Here is an 18,649-nt window from a genome sequence, read left to right as displayed (position 1 = left end):
TTTTTTTTTTTTACCTCTGAAAATATAGCTGGGTAGATAATGATAACTTTTATTTGGATTTTTAGGAGCTTTTTAATCCTACTATAGTTTAAGAAAGCAGTTCCCAAACTGTGTTCTAAAGAAAATGTGGTACATGTATATACAATGGAATATTACTTAACATAAAAAGAATGAAATCTCACCATATGCGACAGCCTGGATGGATCTAGAGCAGCGGTTCTCAACCTGTGGGTCGTGACCCCTGTGGGGGTCGAACGACCCTTTCACAGGGGTCACCTAAGACCATCGGAAAACACATATTTCATTACATATTATTTTTCTGATTAATCACTGCTTTAATTATGTTCAATTTGTAACAATGAAATTGGGGGGTCACCACAACATGAGGAACTGTATTAAAGGGTCGTGGCATTAGGAAGGTTGAGAACCACTGATCTAGAGGGTATTACGCTAAGTGAAATAAGTCAGATAGAGAAAGACAAATCCATATGATTTAACATGTATGTGGAGTCTAAAAAACAAAATAAATGGACAATCAAAACAGACTCATAGATACAGAGAACACACAGATGGTTGCCAGATGGAAGGGGGTATGGAGGATTGAGTGAAAAAGGTGAAAGGGTTAAGAAGCAAAAATAGTCACAGGGATCTAAAGTATAGCATAGAAAATACAGTCAGTAATATTGGAATAAATATGTATGGTGCCAGATGGGTAGGAGACTTATCAGGGGAATCACTTCACAAGTTATAGAAATAAATGTCTAACCACTAGGCTGAACACCTGGAACTAATATATACTGAATGCCAACTATAATTGAAAAATTAAAAAAAGTTTTAAAGCTTCAACTGAAAGTTTTATTAATTTCTCAAATAGCTTCCAAGTTAAGTTCTCATTGGCACATGATCTTTGATTCCTTTTCTCAGTGTCAGCAGGAAACCCAGAAAAAACAACTTCCCACCCTGTCTATAAAAGACTGCTGAACTGAAAGGTCTCAACATGCTAAGTAAACTCTAAAGAAGCCCCCCGCCTCCCCATAAAATCCCTATCTTCTCTTCTTTCTACAGTTATCAACATGGTGACACCTGCATTGTGTTCCCTGTCACAGTGTGGTTTCACATCAACAGCTTGCTGTCCCTCCCGAGCCTAATGAGAAGCATGTGAAATGAAGCACTGGTTTAAAAATCCCTCATTTCTTTGTTGAAAATAAATTCTGTCAATTCCGTTCAAAAAGTTTAGCCTCACCTCCCAGCTGGATTTTATGTCTCCCATCCAAGCCTGTCACATGGTCAAGTCTGCTTTTAATAAACACCCACTCAGGCAGGGAACGGTCCTGTCCCACCCAGTCTGGGAAGAGTGTGTCTGCCAAGGCTAGGGGGCGGGTCAGAGCATTGGCATGCTCCCAGCCAAGGGGCCGTCACCAAGGAGAATGTGTATTTGAAAGCCATGGTCTCAAATCATGAAGGAGTGTTTCCGAAGAAGTGCTTCGGGGTGGGGAGGAAAAGAAGAAAGATGGGCGTGCACAGCTCTGCTTGAACCTCTCTTCCTTTACCCAGGCGGTGAGATCACCCTGTTCAGCTGGCAACAAAGCTTGGGAGGATGATAATTCAAACCCCTGGGCCTAACCTTCCCTTGGGAGGCCGGGTCCCCTGATAGACTGTTATAGCACCTCACATTTCAACTCCCATCACACCTGTGCGTAATAAACTTCTGAGGTGGTTATATTTCTCTCCCAATTCGGACCTTAAGAGCAGCAATTGGGCTGTCTGGTCTGCCATAAAATGTTGAATGAGTTGAATGTATGAGTGAATAAATGAGTGAGAAAAAGCAACACGGCTGTGACAGTATTCAGCATCTTGCGTGGTGGCTCATACATAGCAGGTGACACTAAATGTCAAATACATGACCAAATCTATGAATTAAAGAGATGAACCCAGCACGGAGCTCCGAGTAGCTATGTGGTAAATACTTACTGCAGCTGAATGAAAAGGTGAGGCATGAAATTTGCTTCTCTTATGCAAGAGCCTCTAAAATAATTGAAAAAATACCATGTCCTTTGATCTGGAAGTTGCATAACCAGGTAGGTGATAATTATATCTTCTCCCAGCTCTGAAACAGCTAAAGTTTGAAAATATCACTAAGCTAAAGGACAATTATGGTTGTTTACCCAAGTATTTGTGGCTTCCATTTTATTCTCTTTCAGACTCATTATGGAGCACATGCTCACACAAAAGAGAATGGTCTGGCTCAGCGGCCTTCAGAGATGACAGTCCTAAGCTAACAGATCAAGGGACCAGGACTGCACTGCCCAAGGCACCCGCTACCCTCATCCCACCAATGGCGCAGCGACCTTCAAATAATTCCCTTACAGACCGCACCTGTTTTTAGACTCAGCGAATGGGGCGCACAGTTCTGGGTCTGGATCCAACACATGCTCGACTTCCTTTGGGGCTTTCTCATACATCTTTTTTCTTTCCGTCTGAGCCTTGTTTGTCTCCACTGCAGGGAAATCGTAATACCCCTTCCTCTTGGCTTTGAGGCGCAGCTTGTTCCGATAGTGTTCGATGTCTGACTTCTGCTTCAGGGCTTTGTTCACCTGGGGAGAGAGATCGTCTCAAGTCCACACCTGACCCTGCACAGCCGAGGGTCACAACTCCAGGAGAAGTAATCCTAGGCTTCATGTCCGGGCCTTCGAGCCAGCCATGACCCAACTGTGATCCCTTCCAATACCAGCTCACGACAGTGGGCCACAGACAACGTGGAGTCTGGCCCACACCTACGTTGCCTGAGACCTTCCACCAAAGCCTCCTATTCCCTAATCTACCTGAGTCTGTTCAGACATAGGCCTGAGTCCACTCTTTTAGCTTTGTGGCGTGGGCCTTAATCCCACCTAAACCGTTTTTGTCCCCCCTGCATGAGAGCCTCTGACTGAGCAGCCCAGCTGGATCTTGGTGCCCAATTCTAGGTTCAGCCCTGAGGAACCCAATAATCTCCCTTGGCCATTCAGTTGGTGCCCACCTGGATAAGACAGGCGGTTCCTGAGGAGGCTGAATTGAGATGAACGGGGTGGGAAGGGGCAGCAGACACCCTGCTCCCAAGGTCTCTCCACACTATCAATCTGCATTTGAGTGCTTATTTTTGTCAATTTATATTTTTCTCAAGAGATAAGGAATTTTGAAGCCTTGTATGGCCACTAATGCCAACCAGTTTCTGCTCTAAAGGGCCAAGCCAGTCTGGTCTTCTAAAAAGGAACATACCTTTTGACCTTCAAAGATACAAACAGCCCTAGCTGGTTTGGCTCAATGGATAGAGCATCAGCCTGCAGACTGAATGGTCCCAGGTTCGATTCTGGTCAAGAGCACATGCCTGGGTTGCGGGCTCAATCCCCAGTAGGGGTCGTGCAGGAGGCATCCAATCAATGATTCTCTCTCATCATTGATGTTTCTATCTCTCTCTCCCTCTCCTTTCCTCTCTGAAATAAATAAAAAATATACTCAAAAAAGATACAGATGATTATGCTAAATAAACAACAAAGGATGAAGATGTTACACCCATGAATGAAACTGAATGGTGATATCTGCCTGACACTTACTGGATGCCATGGAGAACCATGAGTGCTGTTTGTAATTAGACTTGACTATATTAATATAACCATGTGTAGTGCTGTTATTATGCTTTCTTTAAAATAATCTTTTTTAAAAATATGTTTTTATTGATTTACAGAGAGAGGAAGGGAGAGGGAGAGAGAGAAACATCGATGAGTGAATACTACTGATCGGCTTCCTCCTGCACGCCCTCCACGGAAGATTGAGTCAGCAACAGGGACATATGTCCTGACTGGGAATTGAACCTACAACCTTTTGGTGTATGGGACAATGCTCACCCAACTGAGCAATGCTGGCCAGGGCTAAAATAATCTTTAAAAGAATTTCCTGTGATTCATAAAAGGAAAATTCACCTGGTGCATATATCAACCTACACAATATGAGGACCAAGGTTCACTATCTTAGATATTTTCGTTTTATAATGTTTGAAGAAATAATAACTGGAAGACATTTTTCCCCCTAACTTTTGCAAAGGATTTCCCCAATTGGGGCCCCTAATTCTATTTTTAGACTGGAAGAATTTAACAAGTCTTCACTGTTCCTTCATTCTGCTTGCCACTGCAAAAACTAGCAAAGAAGGAAGTTAGGGTAACATCCTCTGGGCCAGGAATGCCATTTCTGGAATCTCAACTAAAGCAACATTCCATGAGAAGTTCAAAGTCAGAGATGAAAGTTAATATCACTAGTAATCAGACATACCAGGATCAGGTATTTCCTGATATGACGCCCACAAAAAGGCCTATCACCCCTGTGGTTATGCCAAAAATTACATGACCTCAGTCCCGTCACAAGAAAACATCAGACAAACTCAGATTGAGAAACGTTCTACATGACAAGTGGCCAGTACTCTTCAGAAGAGTGATGGTCATGAAATACAAAGAATGGTCACAAAGAATGACTATCCCAGACTGGAAGAGACTAAGGAGACAACTAAATGCCATGGAGGATCCTTGATGGATCCCAAAATGGGAAAAGGACATCAGTGGGAAAACCAGTGAAACTCAAAGAGGTCTATAGTCAATAGTTAGTTTCCTGGGTTTGATAATTATTCTATGGTTCTATAAGATGTTAACATTAGGGTAGCTATGTATAGAGTGTATAGGAGGCCCTGTCTGGGTAGCTCAATTGGTTAGAGCATCATTCTGATATGACAAGGTTGTAGGTTTGATTCCAGGTTAGGGCACATATGAGAATCAACCAAGTGGAACAACAAAGTTGATATATATTTTTTCCATTTCTCTCCTTTTCTCTCTCTCTCTCTCTCTCTCAAAATCAATCAATAAAAATTTTTAAAAAGTGTATAGGAACTCTGTACTATTACTAAAACTCTTTTTTTAACTTAAAATTATTTCAAAATAAAAGCTTTTAAAATTATTAATTGAAGTGATATTTGTAATAACCAAAACCAAAACTGGAAACAAAAACATACCTGGAAGGTTTGAACAATGGGAGATGAGTTTTTTAATCCATGGCATACCTTCTCAACTAAGCCATTAACAATGATCATCAGCAAGACAAGAGCAACACAGCCAATGTCTAACATTCAAGATGATGGGATTCGAAAATATAAATGAGTTTGATCAAAAGCTTGAAGAAAAGGTGTAAGAGTGAAAACAGAGGATATGCTAGAGTCGTGAAATTACAGTGATTTTTCTCTCTTATTTTCTGAACTTTCTATGTTGCTATGTTTTCTTTAAAATAACCTTCGTGAAATCATCATTCTCTATATATGTTACAATTTTTTTCAGACTCTTAGGAAAATTGATGACCACATGATATCCACAGATATCCTTCTAACAGCAGCCAAAGGGTTGTTTCAATCTTGCTCCAAGGAGTGAAATTCATTTCAAAGCCTATAGAGTGGGCACATCCCTGTTCGAGTGACAGGATCCTCTCCTGTGCCCTCTCACATTAAGCCCCTTGCATTCCCACTGCAATTGGCATCCGATAATAAACAGTTAAGGAGCGTTATCAAGAAAGGTAAAAGACTGTATGTGGGGAGGAGTTTCTGAGGTTTCTCTTCATAACTACAGTCTTTAAAAGCCCCCTCTAGACTTCCTAGAATGAAGGTTAAAAAGATGCTCTGAAAACATCACCTAACAAATTTGTTTTGGGTGACTTGTGCCCTGATTCATTCCGCTGAGGCCTGTGCACGCAGAGGTGAAAATGACCGAAGGAGCCCTATTACCTGGACGCAGCCTGCCCCCGGTGTTCCCAGGTGGTGCTCCTGGCTGCCTGGGCTCTCTCCCATTCTGGGTGCTCAGGTGCTCACCTCACCGTTGAGCGCTGCGGCCTCCTGGCTCCGGTCCGGGGTGGGGTGCACCACGGGGAGGGCTGTGGGTTTTACTGCGATGAGCTGCACGGATCCAGAGGACGAGTCAAAGGGATCAGCAGCCGCCTTGCCAGAGCTGTCAAACAGAACTGCGCCTTCCTCTTCATCACTTGTGGGCACTAAAGCACAAATAAGTACATCGGTTTTATGGCCGGAGGGGAGCCTCAGGAACATGGGGGATTTATGTGTGATGCTAACAGCCCAAGGACATTACTTGACTCAAAATGACCTCAGAAACAACAGTGTCTGGTTCTGTGCCAAGGGCTCACTGCTACTCATGCATTTCTTTTAAACGTAAGGCCTACCGTGTTATCCATGGGTAGGAAAGAACTTTAAAAGTCTGAATGTAAATGGTAAAAACCATTTTTTTCAAACTTGTGAAAAAAACCTTTTAAAAAAAAGTAAATTTTTTTTCCTCCAAGTTTGAGTCAGAGATGGAAAAAATGTTTGCTATGTTTGCAAGTTCCACTTGGCCAAACGTGGAACTCTTCTTAAAATATGACAATCCATTGAGTAACAGCATTCAGTTCAGTCTCTGCCACCAGAGTTATCCATTTTTGCACGATGTTAAGGTGACGAGTCTTCCCTGGTCAACCAGCCATAGTAATTGCAGCTGACACTTTTTTTTTTCCCCCTAAAGGCTGCTTCTCAATGATTTGAGTTTCAGTTTCTTTCGTTTGTCTAAAACAAAAGAAAGCTAAGAAATAACCACCAGAGAAACTAATGTAAAGCTGCAGACAACTCCCCTAATTAAATAGAGCAATTTTCACCCACACTCTTTTGCATTAATTCTCGCCTCTGACAGATGATAATTCTACTGTGATTGCTTCCAGAACTAAGCCGACAGGAGGAGTTCCAGGGCCAGTGGTACTTGCTGATTTACTTCTCCTTAAAGCATCTTCCCATTAACTGACTATAAGAATGACAGTTTGTTGAGCATGGCTGGGCGAGAGATAAATTAAGCCTGTTCAAGCAACTAAACCAGCAGGCAATTTAGGAACAAAATAGGTGTTATTAAAATACGAATGTAATAGAAGTGTATTTATCTTTCCTCCTGTCTGCTCAAGAGATTGGGATGCTATTTAAATCATTGAGAAACACATAGTTTGTATCATTCTGTCGCTTGCCATAATCACCGAACATTTGTCAAATTAAGCCAAGTAAATTGTGGCTAAAACGCTTCAGAGTCTAACAATGGCTCTAATTGGAGTATTTTTCGGTTCTGTGGACTTATTGGCAAATAGCAGGCCACCGAACTGCCAATGACAGAGGACAATCTCTATTCAGACATGTTACCGGATGCATAGGAGTTTTGTGGGGCACTCCTGTCTGACCCCCATTATCTCCCACCTGGACACCTGCTATGAACGCCATCTCTGGTAGCCAGCCTCCTAGATGGCTACCTCCTCAGAGTCACAAACACCATAAATAGGACCGACCTGTGTAACCACAAGGAAATTGCAGAAATGACCGTGTGCTACTTCCACGGCTAGGTCATTAAGACACATTGTGGCTTCCACCTTGCTGTCTCTTGGACCCCTTACTCTGGGAGAAGCCAGCTGCCATGTTATGAGGACATTCAAGTAGCCCTATGGAGAGGTCCATGTGGCAAGAAAATGAGACTCCTGCCAACAGCTACGTATGAGCCGTCTTGTAAGTGGATTCGGCAGGCCCAGCCAAGTCTTCAGAAATGACTATAGCCCAGACTGTGACCTCATGAGATTCTGAGCACAAACCACCCAGCTAAGCCACTCCTGGATTCCTGACCCACAGACATCATCCAACACCATAAATGCAGATTGTCGCTTTTGGTTACTAGGTGTGGGGGTGATTTGTTACGCAGCAATAAGTAACTAATACACCTCTTAAATGACTCCCTCCTCCAAGCTTCCAGTCTTGTCCTCCTATCCCTAAAATGCATACTCCCCCAGCAGCCAGGATGGATCTTTTTAAAAGACAACCAGGTCACAGTACTCCCTTGACCAGAACCCTCTGAAGGCCTCATGTCTCTCAGAATAAAACTCAGGCCGCCCAGGTTCTGTACAATCTGGTCCTGGCGACCTTACCGAGCTCATTTTTCCCTCTCCCCTTCATCCCCTCTCCAGCCACAACGGCTTCTCGAACACAGCAGGCTTGTTCCCACCTCGGGGTTTTGTATTAGCTGTTCACTCTGCTCAGAAAGCTCTTTCCCCAGGTCTTTGCATGCCTCGTTCCTTCTTAGTTTTCAAGTTGCTGCTTGAAAAAAGACTTTCCTTGTCCACCCGCCTAAAACAACCTGCCTCATCACCCTGTTATATTTTCTCCACAGCATGCAATGCTCTTTATTTGTGTGCTGACACTAGAATATGAGCCCCATTCTTGCCCATATTTTTAAAGGCAATACCGATTGCCTTTAATAACATCTTATAGGTAGCTGGCTTTCAATAGGGATTTGCTGAATAAATGATGAATAAAGGAATGACTAAAATTTCCTGACTTGGAAAGGAGATGTTAGTACCTGCAGAACAGGTAAACATGCAAAGAGATGGTACTTAATACTTTTATTGCTTCTGGGTTGTGACATCCTCACTCCCCGCCCCATGGACAGGATAAGGGGAGGAGCATAACTCTGAGGAGACAGAAACAGGATGTACAAACTACAGTTCATTTTTCATTCTCACTGTCAGAATGGTCAGATTCAGATTTGCACAATAATTCCTCTTGGTTTAAGAGAAAAATAATTAGTGATCCTCCCCCAACCCCCCTCAAAAAAAAGACTATATGGAAAAATACATTAAAGGGCATTACATTAAATATTAATACTAAAATGCTGTGTGAGTCCAGCAGGTTCATGGGAATATTTAATGCATAATCAGTCCCGAAAGAAAAAGCACCAGAGAATGCTAAACAAAAGGGCCACCGTTAAACTGCTGAAGTGTCCTAGATACCACCGCCGTCCTCCCAGTAAATGCCGCCATGCGGATCTGGTTGTGTTGATCTGAACTTCTGCAAATCAGGCTAGGAAGGGAGATTTCGTTTCTTGATGTTTATTTTACATTGGCATGGTGGGGGAGGGGGCAAGCCCTCCCATTTGAGGCAGAAAATGCTCTTGAACAATGCACGCTCTTTCTTTCTGGAATTTCCCTTAAAGCTCAGAGAAGATTTATAACTAGCGTCACCGCCCTCTGGTGTTTATCAGATAACAAGCAAGTCTTCACCTCTCATTGAGAAGGCACAGAAAGAATGAAAACTGAAGCTGTGTTTCTGAGCTAATATCTGACCTGTCTCTCAGTGTCTTAAAGGAAGGTGTGCAATTAAGGGTTTATGGACATTTTTGCTTTTAAATGACTGAACATTTAAATATATATATTACGTCCTCATTTTGAACTCATTTTTTAACTCGTTTCCCAGAAAACACTTTTTCCAAGGTGACATTGGTTCTTTTTTTTTTTTTTAATTTCGGAAAGAGGAAGGGAGAGAGTGATAGAAACAACAATGATGAGAGAGAATCATTGATTGGCTGCCTCCTGCACGTCTCCTACTGGGGATTGAGCCCGAAACCCAGGCATGTGCCCTGACCAGGAATCAAATTGTGACCTCCTGGTTCATGGGTCAACGCTCAACCACTGAGCCACACTGGCTGGATGATATTAGTTTTAATTCAGAAGTTGAAGTGTCTGTATTTGGTTGAAAAAAATTCCACATTCTTTTGCTTTCAAAATCCTAACTGTCATCTCTGTCTTTCCCATTTGCATTTAAACATCGTCCTGAAACAGACTCGAAAGCAGGGAGCTAATGAGGCCATTGAGCTACAAGGACCCACCCAGCCGCGTTCCTGGAGGGATAATGTCTTTCCCTTTTAAAGGTCTTATTTTCACGAAAGTGGAAAATCATAAGGTACAAATGCAACAAAACTGGTGGGAACCAAACAGTTTCATAATGACAGCCTGGAACATTAACATTTGTTCATTAACCTTAGTAACTCTAACCTCTAGAATGGATACCGAGCCATAAAACAACAGTATCTGAATATTCCATATAATAGTCCATTCTCAGAGACCACAGTCACACATTAAAATACCTTTCGCAAGCTGACAATATACCTTTTTCTATTTCTCCACAATTTCAATGTTATTTCTTTCCTCCCTCCTTTTCTCCCATTCCTTAGGTTTCATCTTCCAATCCAATAAAATACACTACTGATTTTTTTGGGGGGTAGACTATAACCTAGCATTATGATAAAGTGGAGCCCTTTGATAAAAAGGACAAGTGTAGGTTCTGTTGAAGGTCCATCCTAGAATTCTGATGTGCTTCAGCATCTGTTTTCATTAAATGTGTTGGTGCTAACACTTCTATTTGAAAATTTCAAACGGAAACCTCACTGGGTGGGAACCAGTGGTAAAACAGAAGCCACCAACCCTGAAAATTCACTGGGCTGACTTCTGGCAAAAAGACAATGCAGCAAAGCACTGGGAACCGGGAGAAAGGATGGCGTTTAAATAAAGCTATTGCATGAAAACCTCAACCTGGCCGGTAATTGCATTCTGCTTGTGCACCGTCCTGTTGTCATTTCTAAACCTGATGTTTAAATAATCACAGTGACCAAAACAGAATAAGGAGGCAGGCAGAGGAGGTGGCAGAATAAGGGTGGGGGAGGTCAGCAGGGACATTTAGAGCATGTCAGTGTCTCCCCAGAGGCGTGGGGAGCGATGGGATCTGAAACCGGCCCTGCTCCTCCTTGTCTATGAAATAAATGCAGGGGACGGGGAAAGGCATCATGTTGTACGTGTGTATTTACTGACAGAGGAGTCTGTAGGCTGCACATTCTTTTGCAAGAAAAAGGCCACAGAACAGTATGTACATTGATCCCGTTTTACAAAACAAAACAAAGCTACACAACAGAAAACAAAGATACGGTGTGTTGTCATATGCATAGTAAAAAGGTCTGAGAAAGACACGCTACGTTATTCAAGGTCATTTGAGGACTGGGGTAGGTGATGGGGGATCTGGACGAGGGTGGACTTTGACTTGACCTTATATATTTCCAGGAAGAATATAAAGGAAGGCAGGCAAGGAGGTTGGGCGGGAGTAGAGAAGCAGAGGGGGTCCCTTGATTGGGTGGTGATGGCAGTCTCTGCACTTGGTTAAAACAACTTTCCCCTGTGTCTTCACTGTCCATTGTCTCTGTGTGGCCTCCCTCCCTCCCTCTCCCCTTCGTTCTTAGCACCTCGCCCTGGGAAGGAAGAGAAGAAAGTTGCTAAGTTCACGTCCCCCTTCACATGTCGGAGCTCGGGCCCTCTGTGAGCTGGCTTGGCCGAGAGCGGATTCTGGGCAGGACTTCTGGCCCCAAGGAGGACAGATGTCCCAGGAAAACCCCACATGTCACAGCCTGGTTCTGGAGTGGACAGCAGTCTCCGTGTTACAGGGCAAGGGAGTTCAGGAGAAGAAAAAACTCAAGGATCAAATCAGCATAACATTCTAAACAAGTATTTTATATGATAGCTGGGCATGGGGTCTATTGTGGCATTCTTTCTTTTCTTTCTCTCTTCTTTCTTTTGTCAGAAACAAAGAAATAAGTAAGCGACATTTGAAAGCAAAGGAATATTCTGGCACTAGCTTCCAGAAAGAGCCCCTGCGCCACACCTCATCCAATTCCTCTAAAAAGGAGGCACAACGAAGCAGACTGCCAGATGGTTGGGTTCTCCCCCTGGCATTTCTGTAGGACTCTGCCTGCAACCCTTGGAACTCCTAAAGCAGAGGTTCTCAACCTGTGGGTCGCGACCCCTTTGGGGGTCGAACGACCCTTTCACAGGGGTCGCCTAAGACCATCCTGCATATCAGATATTTACATTATGATTCATAATAGTAGCAACATTACAGTTATGAAGTAGCAACGAAAATAATTTTATGGTTGGGTCACAACATGAGGAACTGTATTTAAAGGGCCAGAAGGTTGAGAACCACTGTCCTAAAGGTACCTTCCTTGATCCGGGTGGCGGCATGGGGTACTTGAATCTGGTCTCCAGGAAGCCGGCATCACTCATGGAAGGACCGAATGGAGAGGAAGATCAGAACCAAAGTGGGACTGGGAAGACAGGGAGGCTGCACCATGGGGTCCGGCAGAAGTGAGCTATACATAGATGGTGCCACAGCACAGCCAGGTGGCTCCGAGGACTTACCAACAAACCCCAACACCAAACCTTTATAAGGAGGAAGATCTGTTTGAGAAACTCAACCATTAAGCTTCCCTGGAAAACAGAGGCAGGAGCATAGGCTGATGTCTATGATAATATTTATCACTGTGCTGTTTTTCCTGGGAGAGGGGGATTTGCAGCATCTGGACTCACTGGCCTAGAATGAACCCCTGGAACCTATCAGGGGAGTCAGGGAAAGAAAACGGGGGGAATCTCCAAGACAAGCAGCATTTCAGAGACCTGCCACCCAAGAGGACCTGGTGCCAGAAATGCCGATTCACCCCAGAATCGAAAAATCTCTAAGCAAACATCAGTTCATTCTGCATTAGAGTTTTTTGAGGCCCTGCACAATTCCATAAGAACAGGAGCCAGGATAATTCAGAGACGGGGGTCAGGCAATACTCTAACAGGTAGGTAGGAAACTGACTTGTGGTCTTTGAGGACAAAACAGAAAGAAGAAATGAGGGTGGCACACTGGGGTGTGTGAGTGTGTGCAGGCCTGTGTGCACGGGTGTGTGCACGCATATGTGGGACAGGCTCGAGGGCGGTACTTGGCAGGGAAGGCTTCTCACCATTTCTCTTCCGTGCCTCCTCCTTTGTCGCTTTCTGCTGTGCCGTTACATTCTGGGGCGAGCGCCTCCCTGAGCTGGGCTTCCCTGATTCGTTGCTGATGACAGAGCCATTCTCACTGGGTGACCTGCTGGAGGTAACCATAGCAACAAGGAGATGGTAAGTTTTGACTCACACAGCCTCCTCTCAAGGTTATTTTATTTGCACAGTTTATGTCTGTAGCCTTTCTTTCCGGTTTTATCTACAAAAAAAAGAGAAATGATTCGGAAATTTAAAAAAACACCCGTACTGCAGCCGGGGTTACGTAGCTGGCTGTCCTGAAGTGCGCTGACCGGTGCTTAGCTCGGCAGAGAAGTTCAGTGAGCGCAGCCCTCAGTCCCCATCTCTTTTTCATTCACCCCCAGTGACTATGGAAATGGTTTATCATGCCCTCTTATGAAAACACAGTACTTCGGAGATGTTGCCGAGTGTCTGACTCACAGGGCATCTTCAGGGACATGTAGGGATCACAGTTCTCTTTGGCTATTTTCTATACAGAATATACCTTAGCTACTGAAGATGAAGTTACTGTCACTCCACCATTAAATTCTTCACTCTATCTCTCTCTCTCTCTCTCTCTCTCTCACACACACACACACACACACACATTCTTAACTGTGCTAACTGCTAACTACTTTCATTTGAAACTATCAATTTGAGCTATTTTCATTCATTCAGGAAATGAGCACCCACTGTATTGGGCATTGTGCCAGGTATACAGGTATAGAGGGCACGTATAGAGGGAGGTGGCCAATCAGCCCTGGAAGCCGGAACTCCCCCTGCAGGTAGTGGCTTTCCCCACATGCCGGAGCACCTTCTCTTTTTTATTTATTTATTTTTAAAATTTTATTTTATTTTTATTGATTTCAGAGAGGAAGGGAGAGGGAGAGAGAGAGAGAGATAGAAACATCAATGATGAGAAAGAATCAATGATCAGCTGCCTTCTGCACGCCCACACTGGGGATCGAGCCTGCAACCTGGGCAAGTGCCCTTGGCCGGAATCGAACCCAGGACCCTTCAGTCCGCAGGCCGACGCTCTATCCACTGAGCCAAACCAGCTAGGGCAGCATCTTCTCTTTACAGTCTCTCCTACAATGCAGCAGCTGTGGCAAGCGTTTAGACAAGGGAAGCCAAAGGGCCTTCTCGCCTTCCCTAGGGCTGGACTCTGGCCTTCTGGACCCAGTGGGAAAATGGGCTCTGGAGAGCCCCTGCTGAGTTCATGCTGAGTGAGTTCATGCTTCCTGGGGCCTTAGATCACGCCAGCCTGTGGGTGGGCTGAGCATAAAGACCAACTGCCTTCCCTCTGTGGGAGACAACAGGGGGCAGGTATCCAGAGGCCTCATCCAACCCCTTGTTCATCTATTGTCAACTGTCCAGATTAAGAACCTAATGGCATCTGACCCCTTTATCCATGGAAATTGACTGGATAAAATGCAGCACTTCCTAGTGGATGCTCCTCTTCCTCCCTCCTCATCATGTGGGAACTTGGAATTCTCAGTTCTGTATACTTCCATGTACTTCAGCACCCCAAAAATCATGAACACTGGAAGTGCCCGCTCATGCCATGCATGGGCCAAGGTAGAGTCTGCCAAGAGCAGAACACATAGTCCAAGTGGGATGTTCTTGTCGAAGTTTCACAGATGAGTATAAGTTTGGGAAATGTTTACTCTATTCCTAATGCACGTGAGCACGTCAAAGGCTCAGGTCTGCCCTGTCATAAAGAGACTCATCGCATTTTGTTTAGTTCAGCATTTTCTAGTTTATTTTGCTATAGATCTCTTTTTACCATAACAACTTCTTAAACTCTGACTCATCCACTACCACTTCCTCCAAGGTTCACATCAGCCTCTTTGAACTTCTTGTTCTCCTTTAAGCAAATCAAAAAGTTCCTGCCTCTGATTTGCATATACTGTTCCATCTGCTTAGAACAGTGATTCTCAACCTGTGGGTCGCAACCCCTTTGGGGGTCGAATGACCCTTTCACAGGGGTCACCTAAGACCATCAGAAAACACATATATAATTACATATTGTTTTTGTGATTAATCACTATGCTTTAATTATGTTCAATTTCTAACAATGAAAATACATCCTGCCTATCAGATATTTACATTATGATTCATAACAGTAGCAAAATTACAGTTATGAAGTAGCAACAAAAATAATTTTATGGTTGGGGGTCCCCACAACATGAGGGACTGTATTAAAGGGTCGCGGCATTAGGAAGGTTGAGAACCACTGGCTTAGAACGTTCTTCCTCTAGATGATAGCCTTGAGGCTCACACATCATTTCCATCAGGTCTTTCTCAAATGTCACTCTATCAGAGAGGCCTCGCCTGACTTCCTGCTAAAATAGCATCTCGGCCCCCTCTCCATCTCTCTGTGTCCTTACCATGCTTTGGTTTTCTTCTTCATATTCACTACCACTAGACCTGCTATGTATCTCTTTCTCTGTTTGCTTATTGTCCATCTCTTCACTAGATTGTAAATCCCAAGAGAGCAGGAAATTTGTCTAGTTCACTGCAGTATCCCCAGTGCCTGGTAAACAGCAAACAATCAATAAATATCTGTGAGGTGAAGAGAAGGAAAGTGGGAAGGAGGCAGGCAGGACATAGCTTTTCCAGCCATTGTGGTCTCGAGGCAAGGGAGAAGGGGGTTGGCAATGGGAGTTAGTTAAGCCAGCCAACAGGGCTTGCCTTAGGGTTCATTACCTCTTTACAAGGCGATTGCAAAGTCCTTCTAGTGAGTCTCCTGGCCTCTAGCCTAACTCTCCCTTCCATCTTTCCACATTACCACCTGAGTCATCTTTTAGGCTGGACATTACTGTCGTCCTGAAGAACTTTCCGTGGCTTCCCATTGGCTAGAGCACAAATTAAAACCATCTACAATTTTAATCTGTCTTCTGGTTTCATCCTTCACTACATCCCGGCCCCCATGAACTCTAAACTCAAGGAAACTCACCATTAAGTGAACATGGCTGTGCCTTATCTCTCCTGGATGCCTTCATCTCTTTCCACCTATTGACACTCCACACACCCTTCAAGGCCCAGCTAAAACACAACCTCCTCCACGATGCCCTCCCTCATCAGGATTAAGTTCTTCCTCCTCTCTTTTCCACAGCACTTTGTTCAGACTCCACGGTGGGCTTCTGCAGATCATGCTTGCATTCCAGCTATTTATCTCTCTGTCTCTCCATCACAAGATTCTTGGGGTCAGGGATCAATCGTAAACCTCTTTGTAGTCCTCCCAATGCATGTCAATGAACTCTCTTCATAGTGAAATCTCAATAAATGGTCTTGAACTGAAATCATAAACCACGGAGAAACTGCCAGATAAACTACAACTACGCATGCTAAATCGAAGCAACTGCTTTTACCGTAAGTTAAAACGTGTAAGGGTGACATCAGTGCCAAATTCATTATAATACATGTAAGAGCTAAAGCTCTGCTGTCCTGGTTGATCTGCAATACAAAACCTTACAAAGGGTGGCTCAGGAGAAGCAGGTATTATGATTCTCCTCAGCTCCTTCAGTCTCCTTTTCAAATATTCTAAATGAGCGTGAAGGGGAATTTGTAAAGAGGACAGTGGGATTCACTTGAGGGCTTTGGTTCCTCTCACCATCCATTATTTCTCTTGTTGACACGGAGAGGCCAAAGTTGGCCCCTTGCCTACCTCTTCCTGGTTTCGGTGGACTTGGCTGTCTTGATGGTGCTTCCATCCTGGGCGACGTCCCTTTCCTGCGAGGCAGGAGCATCTCTGACAGGGAGCGGGAGGACCACCGTCTCCTGCGTCACGGGGATGACCTCCTCGTCCGCCCCTTGCTGGCCCAGGTGCTGTTTGGCATAATCAAAGCCTTGCACAGGCTGCAAAGAGGAAACAGATCTGCAGTCACATTTCTGGTAAAGGGTGACTCTAACAGCGGCTTTAGGAGAAGTTGGGCGGGAAAGTGCATGTGTCAGGACCCTACTTAGCTTTCCAATCAACAGGAGTTCCGTCATCTCCATCATAATTTGTCTTTGCAAAATCAGAGTCCGTGTGGATTCCACCAAGCTTCAGAATCTCTATGTAAGACTTACTCAGAAAAATGAATAGTGTAAACAAGATGCAAATAACGTGTGTGGGAACACACTTCATTTAAGGATTTTTAGGCCACTAATTTTAAGTCTCTGGAGATGACTAATTAGAAATTCTTCATTGATACGTTAAACAAGTCCTGTCATCTCCTACCTAGGAATATTCCATCATCCCTTAACTCCCGTACAATAAAAGGTGTGTGACTTGAAGTCACTTGACTTGCCAAGTAACTTGAACTTTGAACATCAATTTTCTCATCTGAGAAATGAAGATGATCCTATCTGCTTCACCTCCACCACGCTTCAGTATTAAAGGGGAATGAATCACAGATCTGAAAACAGAGGGAGAGAAACATGCCACCATGTGGCATTTACGGAATCACTATTTAATCCAGAGCACTGCCTAAAGCAAGTTGGCTGTCCTACCATTTGCTACGGAGACATTAGCAAGGCTTTTACTGCACAATGTCTGAAAGCCCAAGTGAATAGGGCAGCTGTGAGCAAAACCCAACACACATCTATTAGTGCGCTAATAAAAAGCCAAGAGGCCTGTTAAAACAATTCCTGGGAGTGTCTCCGTCCTGCTTTATGCTCCAAAGGAGCACAATACACATTGGAAGCAGGACAATGGGGTGGTTAGTAGCAACAGCTCCGAAAGCAGAATGCCTGGGTTTAAATCCCAACTCTGCCACCTATTAGTTGGGTGACCTTGGGTAAGTAACTGAGATTCCCTGCACATCATTTCCTCGTTGGTAAAATGGAGACAGTAATAGTGTAAAATGTGTCTGGGTGTGAGAGTGATATGCAACCACCCTCAAAGGGATGCGGTGTGGATTAAATAAGTAAATTTAAGTCCGGCATTTAGCTAAGTGCCTGGCACACAGTACGTGCTCAATCAATATTAGCCAATATTGTTTGCCTTGCTACTAAATCTTAGCCCAGATGGAATGGACATCAGTGATTCTCTTCATGAAAATGTGGGGGTGAAACTCAATCTCCACCATTTGAGTTCTAACAGAACTTGATTTGGTCAGAAGCTCTTCCGTCAGCATCTAATTTAGCTGAGAAATAAAACAGGAAGGCTCCAGCTAGATTTAATATTCTAGGACTGTGGCCCAACTGGTCAAATCTTGCAACCGAATCTCAGAACAGAAGGGAGTTTTATTGCTAAGCCCAGCAAAGCTTCCTTATTTTAAGCTGTCTATAGTTTTGCCACAGACAGTTCCCCCAATTCCCTGGGACAGTCTCTCTGGGCAGTGTGCTCACCCCTCCCTCTTCTCTGAGACACTCACACTCTGACCCATGTAGCCCGCCCTTGACAAGCCACTGACATTCTCTGCCAGGATGTGGGAATGTTTCTGCACGAGTGTTTGTCTACTCATTTCCCTCCCCATCCGTGGGAACACATGAAACAGAATGGAGCTTTTGGATGACTGACAGTGTTCTTAGAAGCTCTTACAACCAACTGGTCACCAATTGCATTCAACTGAAATGTTTCTAGAAGCTGACCTTTGCTCTCCAAGTCCACTGTCTTACTGACTCCTGCCTTGGTCTCAACACTTCCATTCTGCTCCTTTGCCGGCCTGCCCTTAACACACCTCCAAAGTTATTTCCCTTAAACCACATCAGGTCATTAACAATGATTCATGGCACCTAATCTCTACGACAAGGCATTCAAGGCCCTTCCCATTCTGGCTGAACCCACCTGCCCAGCCTCATCTCCTGCTGGCCCCTTTTCTGCAATACTCCCCCACTCCCCCCCATTATCTTATTTGATTTTGTCCCAACTATAGTTATTTAGCAGTGGCTTGTGCCAGGGGTTGTGCTTGCTGCTGGAGATAGAAAGATGAATAATAACTGT

General features: G+C 44.2%; 1 protein-coding gene across 2 annotated transcripts in view; it reads right to left on the bottom strand.

Moving 5' to 3' along the window:
- Window positions 1–18,649, bottom strand: part of KIAA1549L (KIAA1549-like ortholog) — a 175,523-nt gene that overhangs the window by 38,823 nt on the left and 118,051 nt on the right. Inside the window, exons 13-16 of one of the 2 annotated variants that reach the window (XM_014538162.1) lie at window positions 16,388–16,578; window positions 12,681–12,808; window positions 5,876–6,054; window positions 2,377–2,594 (exon numbers count right to left, since the gene is read on the bottom strand). In XM_014538162.1, coding sequence (XP_014393648.1) covers window positions 2,377–2,594; window positions 5,876–6,054; window positions 12,681–12,808; window positions 16,388–16,578 — 716 coding nt within the window. The remainder of the gene's footprint in view (window positions 1–2,376; window positions 2,595–5,875; window positions 6,055–12,680; window positions 12,809–16,387; window positions 16,579–18,649) is intronic. The other variant, XM_014538163.1, reaches the window with a different exon arrangement.

This window comes from Myotis brandtii, unplaced genomic scaffold (genome assembly GCF_000412655.1).
Source record: "Myotis brandtii unplaced genomic scaffold, ASM41265v1 scaffold187, whole genome shotgun sequence".
Lineage (NCBI taxonomy): Eukaryota > Metazoa > Chordata > Mammalia > Chiroptera > Vespertilionidae > Myotis > Myotis brandtii.
This window is presented reverse-complemented; position numbering and strand designations above follow the sequence as displayed.